The 6,886-nt window shown below is 42.5% G+C and overlaps 1 protein-coding gene across 1 annotated transcript; it reads right to left on the bottom strand.

Moving 5' to 3' along the window:
* Nucleotides 1-1,956: 1,956 nt before the first annotated feature.
* On the bottom strand, nucleotides 1,957-3,969 carry LOC147901382 (putative inorganic phosphate transporter 1-4). The gene has a single exon (XM_087375413.1). The coding sequence runs from the start codon at nucleotides 3,719-3,721 to the stop codon at nucleotides 2,132-2,134; it is 1,590 nt and encodes a 529-aa protein (XP_087231539.1). The 5' UTR covers nucleotides 3,722-3,969; the 3' UTR covers nucleotides 1,957-2,131.
* Between the last annotated feature and the right edge of the window lie 2,917 nt (nucleotides 3,970-6,886).

Here is a 6,886-nt window from a genome sequence, read left to right as displayed (position 1 = left end):
GTATGTCAAATAAGAGTCAAAATATGCACTGGATGTCACCCAAGGGTCAAGGCTTGCCAAGACACAATAGGGAGTTAATGCAGATGGCACCTGGCAAGGGACCATCACATTGAGCAATAAGACAATGGGGAGTCAATGCACCCAAGGGGCAAGGGTAGGCAAGATAACTTGTGGGAGTTAATGCAGATGGCACCTGTATTTTGCACTGGATGTCACCCAAGGGTCATACACGAATTTTTAAGGATGCTCGCCATGGAGGAAGTAGAAGGAGATAGCGCAAATGAAGAATGTCCATGATTAAAGCTTTGTATTGAAGTCCATTGATTCAGAAGGATTTTATTTGGGTACTAGGCAAGGAGCCAATCCAAGACAATTATAATCAGAGTCATCACCTCGTATGTCAAATAAGAGTCAAAATATGCACTGGATGTCACCCAAGGGTCAAGGCTTGCCAAGACAATAGGGAGTTAATGCAGATGGCACCTGGCAAGGGACTATCACATTGAGCAATAAGACAATGGGGAGTCAATGCACCCAAGGGGCAAGGCTTGGCAAGATAACTTGTGGGAGTTAATGCAGATGGCACCTGTATTTTGCACTGGATGTCACCCAAGGGTCAAGGCTTGGCAAGACAACAGGGAGTTAATGCAGATGGCACCTGGCAAGGGACTATCGCATTGAGCAATAAGACAATGGGGAGTCAATGCACCCAAGGGGCAAGGCTTGGCAAGACAAGCCTAGGTCAAATTATGCAGATGGCAACTGGCAAGGGACTGTCGTGACATTGAGCAATAAGACAATGGGGTGTCAAATTATGCAGATGGCACGAATTGAGGCTCTTTAAGAGCAACAATTTAAATTGTAAACATATGTTCAATCTATATCATTTTGGATATAAAGACTGTAGCTAAGAGCAACGTCTCTCAATGTAATCATATACATAATTTAGCTACAATTGCTATTATCCCTCTTTGGTCTTATGGCATCATGTCTTCTTTCTATTTATTAAAAGTTTTGTTAAATTTTGTGCATATTGCCGAGTGACAATGTTATTTTCATGAAATATTTAAGTCTCCTTTCATGGATTTATAAATTTATCATGTCAATGAAAAACGTCAAGGAAAAATATTTAAAATAATTAAATTAACAAATAACTTAGATATAGCTAGAATTTCTAATATAGGATTATTTCAAATTCTTGCATGTTGGTGTAAAAGTATAGATTGAAAAAACAATATTTGTATGTGAATATGATAGAGCCACAAAGTGAACTTTTGATTTGGGAAGGAAAAACGTCAAGGAAAAATATTAAAAATAATTAAATTAACAAATAACTTAGATATAGCTAGAATTTCTAATATAGGATTATTTCAAATTCTTGCATGTTGGTGCAAAAGTATAGATTGAAAAAACAATATTTTTATGTGAATATGACAGTGCCACAAAGTGAACTTTTGATTTGGGAAGAAACTTTTTAGAAAGTAAAATTTTGATTTGGAAAGGATATTTTCATAAAGTAAAGTTTTCATTTGGGAAGGATTTTTGGGCTTCGTCCAAAAACAACACAAAAAGTCCAAAATTAATGAAATAGGTGTTATATCTCCACATTTATTCTTTAGCTCAACATGTGCGCTAAGAATCTTTGATATAGTAACTGCCACCTTATCTTCGCCAAGTCTTCGAAAGTGGCAGACTGAATTGGGATCACTATCATGGAATATAGCAAATGCAACTACTTCTCTTTTGCTACATAAAATCACATCCATCCCTACAACAAAATCTATAGCCATCCCTTTATTTTTTGCTAAGCCACATGTAGCCTAGTTCATAGATTCATCATATCATATGTACCAAGCAATAGAGCTCATCTTTCAATTCTTAATTTACTACTAATCCAAAATAAGAGAGAAAGTAAAAAAATTCTGACTAGAGTGTTTAAACCGAAAACTATCCACTAAACCTAATTTTAAACACCATCATACTAGATTAACATAAAGTCAGCAAGAATTAATGAAATGCATTACAATCTTTGAACAAATTAGGCATGCAAAGTTCCATAGGACCTTTTGCATACGTTTTTATCACACATATGGACGTGCTAGTTAATGATACACAATGGAGGGACTTCCATTCAGGTCTTGGCTGCGAACTCTTGAAGCTCGCCATCTTCGTCCTCGTTCTCGCCGGAAATATCCTCCAAGGACCTACCGTTGGTCTCGGGTACTAGGAATGTCATGAGAAAGCCCGCTGCATTACAGGCTGCTATCACTAACAACGTCTTCTGATGCCCAATTCCCGGTCCATACCCAGCATCGTCCTTGCTCCTGTTTGGATCCTCCCACAAGTACTGGAATCCGAACGCACCCAGTATCGCTCCCGCCTTCCCTGCCGCAGCAGAGATCCCGTGACATGTCGATCTCAGTCTTGCAGGAAACAATTCGGCAGGCACAATGAACGTGGTGCTGTTGGGGCCAAAGTTCGAGAAGAAGAAGGTGAACGCATACAACGTTAGAAAGGCGTTGTGATCCTTGGTTGTCCAGTGGTTGTATGGTATGGCCACCGCCAGCATGAAGGCTGTCATGAAGAAGAACCCCTGCAGTTGGATGATGAAGCGGCCGATTATGTCGATCGTGAAGACGGTGACCCAATACCCGGGGACGGACGAGCATAGGGCGATCAGGGCCTGTGCCCTCGAGATTTTATAGACTTCTTCGATGGCAGACATGCTCTTTGGGGCTGGCAACCAGTTCACTCCCGTGAGGACGTCCTTCTGGAAAAAATTGCCGCTGTAGAATGCGATGTCAAGGAAGAACCAGCAACTGGTAGTGCCCAGCAGATGCAGTCCGTGCCGCTTTAGAAATTTGCTTGTGAAAAGTGCATAATTAGTTTCTGGAGGCGGGGAGGCAGGCCCTTCAGCTTGATCCTCGAATTTTACCTGCAGAACGGTGGCCATGTCCTGCGCTGCTCGCTTTGTGTTCCCCTCGACTAAGGCCGTGTAGCGAGCTGTCTCGGGCATTCTCATCCTCCAGTAATACGTCAACGCAGCAGGAGCAGCTCCGACCATGAAGATTATCCTCCAGACAAAATCGGCCTGGGGCGGTGTAGAAGCAATCGGATCATCCTGAAAAGAGGGTCGATGATATTCATGCTTGAATGCAGCCGACACAATGATAGACACGGCCGCTCCTGATAGATTTCCGAAACCTTGCATCGCAAACACCGCGGCGATAAACGCCCCACGGGTGCGGGCGTTGGCGTACTCGGACATAATCGTGGCAGACAAAGGGTAGTCCCCACCGACGCCAACGCCCAGCCAAAATCTGAAGAAACAAATTGTTGTGATCACCGATTTTGCCGTGCTGCCGAAAGACAAGGCCGAGGCAATCGAGCTCACGACCATAAGCATCAGTGTTATTCCATAGACTTTCTTCCTTCCAAGTTTATCCCCGAGCCACCCAAAGAAAAGCTGCCCAACCAGCGTCCCAGCTAGTGCAACCCCAGTGACCGCCGAGTTCACTCCTGGTGGGAGAATGCCAGGCTGTCCTGTGGCGGGGTTATAGTAATAGAGTCTTCCCAGGAGCTTGGTGACAGTGGAAATGCAGAAGAGATCATAGGCGTCGGTGAAAAAACCCATTCCCGCGATGATGATGGCGGTGAAGTGATACCATTGGGTTTTCGCCTTGTCTAGGGCAGTGAGAACCTCCAAGTGCTTCTTCGCCATGGGGAGAAGGTTGAGAGATTCGTATATGCAAAACGAAGAGAGGGGAAGGAATTAGCCAATTCTGAAGCTATTTCGCAAAAGTGGAAGCGGAGTCGTGGTCATGTAAAAGAAGGGCAAGAAGCTAGGAGCCAGGGACCGAAGCTGTACGCAAGCTGCGACGTAAAAGTGTGGGATTGCAAATGTACAATCGAGGTCCGAGGATGAGCAACGAGAGTGAACTTCTACTTGGAGGGTACTGAGAGTGGTGTGGATTCTACTCTCATCAGGATTACCATGCTGCTGATCTCATAGAGGACGACACCACACTAAAACTAGTCCACCCAAGAATCATATCCTGGCCGGCAAACGCGCAAGATCTAATGGTGCGCTGGTCCTAAACGCCAATCAGCTCTTGCACAGAATGGATGATCAAAGTTCATCGACATGAAGATAGTCAAAATGTTTAGGTGTTGATAATATCGATGAAGGATGACCGAAACTTCTGCAAGTCTTCTGTTGATGAGCCCTCTACGCCTCCTCGCAAATAAACGTCCATCGACGCATATCCCCCCACCATATCCGGCCTCCTCTACCCGCATATCCGCGAATATTCACCGCTTCCTTGAAGCTCACGGCCCCCACGTTTCCTTTCAATAAGCTCTCCTAAATTTTCACGCGGTGTCAAGGAAAGTTGGCATTTGTAATCGAAATCACTATCAATGTATATGAAAACGAATAATATTTTGCGGCTTGGAGGCAATCATAATTGAAAAACAAACATATTCAGAAGTTGCAAATAACCACACAGTACACATTTTGCTCAATTCTGTTATACTCATATGGCTGGATTTGTTTGGATCTTCACAAAGACCAACAACACTACAGCTCAACAATGTACAAGGTATGACCCATGCATGGAAGAGAGCTTCGTATCTTTTCCACAATAAAATGGCATCATAAAATCCATGAGGTAAACTAGTAGAAGCCAAGGCCACATCGAAACAAAAAAGAAGAAAATTTGGAAGAGATTTAGTTTTCATTCCACAAAGCTTATTGCCTCGAACTAAATGTGGACTAAGGCTAAAGGTGGACTAAAAGGTTTTGTTAAATATGGGTATTGCATGGGCCCTAACTACAAAAAATTAATGTCCAATTATATTAATTCTTTAAATAGCATTGCTAAGTTCTTACTAGCTAGGTCGATACACCTAGGTCATGTCCATACCCCAATGAGGGCAAGTATCATCTTCCATAATTTTGTTGGAGAATCCTTTGTTCCATTGAAAGGGCGAAGCTCCCCCCCTTCCCCCCCCTCTCTCCGTGCCCCTGCTCCCATCCCACATTAAATCATGGCAAGCATCTCAAAAACCTCAACAAAATATGTCACTACTACACACGGATCCTATTGCGACGTTTAAGTATCGACGTTTAGCGTGCGCGGGGTGCTAATCGTTGGTATTGAAAGCGCGCCTCGTCAAGGGTCGCTATATAGTGACTTTAGTCAAACGTCACTATATAGCGACCATTGCTAAAGTCGCTATATAGCGACTTTTATCAGAATTATAAGTGTTGTTATATAGTGACACTGAGATTCTTTTTTATAGCGACGTTTTACAGAGAGTTTTTTTTCTCATATCGATCTTAAAAGTTAGTTTTCTCCAATGGCAAATTTTTTTAAATTTTCATACATGTTTGATCTTTTGAGAAAATAAAAGTACGAGAGCATGTACATCAAGCCTTTGAAGCTCATATATTCATGTCCAAGTTTGAGATGAAAAAAATCAATGAAGAGCATTTACATCAATGGTTTCATCTTGAGCCAAGTCTAATGCACCAAACAAGTCTATCTCTAACTCTATACCGAGTTGATCTCCTATATTATCATCGTACTCTAGCATCGTACGTTCACCTAAAAGTACTTGATCATCTTCTTGTGGGATATTGTAATTCACCTCAACTATGGGTCATGTCGACCAATTGTCGAGCGTAACTTGAAAGGATTCACGCCGTCCATGGTGAGCCCAAGATGTAAGTTGCATGGCTCCCTCGCAAAGTCTGGCCACTGATTGTCTATGTGCTTCCAAGCTGCACAATCTGCGGGAATCCTCAATGTGTCATCAGTGGACCGATGAGATGTATGCCATGTCATCAACTCTGCTATGGATTTGCATCGGAACATGTGCTGTATTCTTGCAATGATGGAAAAGTGTCTCAAGACCTTTACCGGTATCTGCTCACCCTGCAAGTCATCTCTATATTATTGTTTCCCACATTTCGGACAACTAGCCAAATCTCCATGCTCACGACGAAAGAGAATACATTCATTACGGCAAGCATGGATGGTATCATAATCCATACCCACTATTGTTAGCATCTTCTTCGCTTCTGAATCTCTTGATGTGGGCATGGTATTTGGTGCAGACAACATCTTCTGGAGCAACTTATCACAATTCAAACATACATAGGCTTCGAATAATGATGATTCGGTACACTAATCCATACATGATGATTCTCAAAACAAACAATATCCAAATAATGAGTCAAATTAATGGAGGAGCTAACCTCATTAAGGCTGAGACACTTGTATCCGACCACCAATACTTTACTTGCAGATTCAAGATTGAGAGACAAGCACATAGTTTAGACATCCTACCACCCTCATACAACTGTGTTGATTGCAACTCTCGCATTTTGACCTCAAACTTTGACATCACATGTACATGGGATGTAGTGCCCCTAAAAATAGAATCCATCATGTCGACCATACCCTCATCATCATCCGGGAGACTATAGTCTTGCTCAAAGTGTGAAGGTATATGCATACCCTCGTCAGCCTTCTCATCCTGTTTTAAGATTTCGTGTAAATATAAGATCTTGTATCAAGGTTTCGTATCATAATGGTATCCAATATTAACCACGAACTCAAATAGCTTTGACTTACCGATAATCCATCAACACGTGTAACACCAATGGTGGATACTAGTTTGGGCTCCTCCCCATACATCCGCAAGTGGCACATGATAATATGACGTTGATGTCGTACTTCTCGCTTGTAATGAGTGCAATGATAATACAACCTCTCTGTAAGCGACTTTGTGCTCCCGGGTATTGGCACATCATCTGATGAGCTTCCACTCATCCCTTCCATCTACACACTTCTAAAATCACAACATAAGTTGCAACGAA

Source organism: Dipteris shenzhenensis, chromosome 6 (assembly GCF_047967505.1).
Source record: "Dipteris shenzhenensis isolate YYH24624 ecotype China chromosome 6, Dip_SZ_1.0, whole genome shotgun sequence".
In the NCBI taxonomy this organism is placed as follows: Eukaryota; Viridiplantae; Streptophyta; class Polypodiopsida; order Gleicheniales; family Dipteridaceae; genus Dipteris; species Dipteris shenzhenensis.
This window is presented reverse-complemented; position numbering and strand designations above follow the sequence as displayed.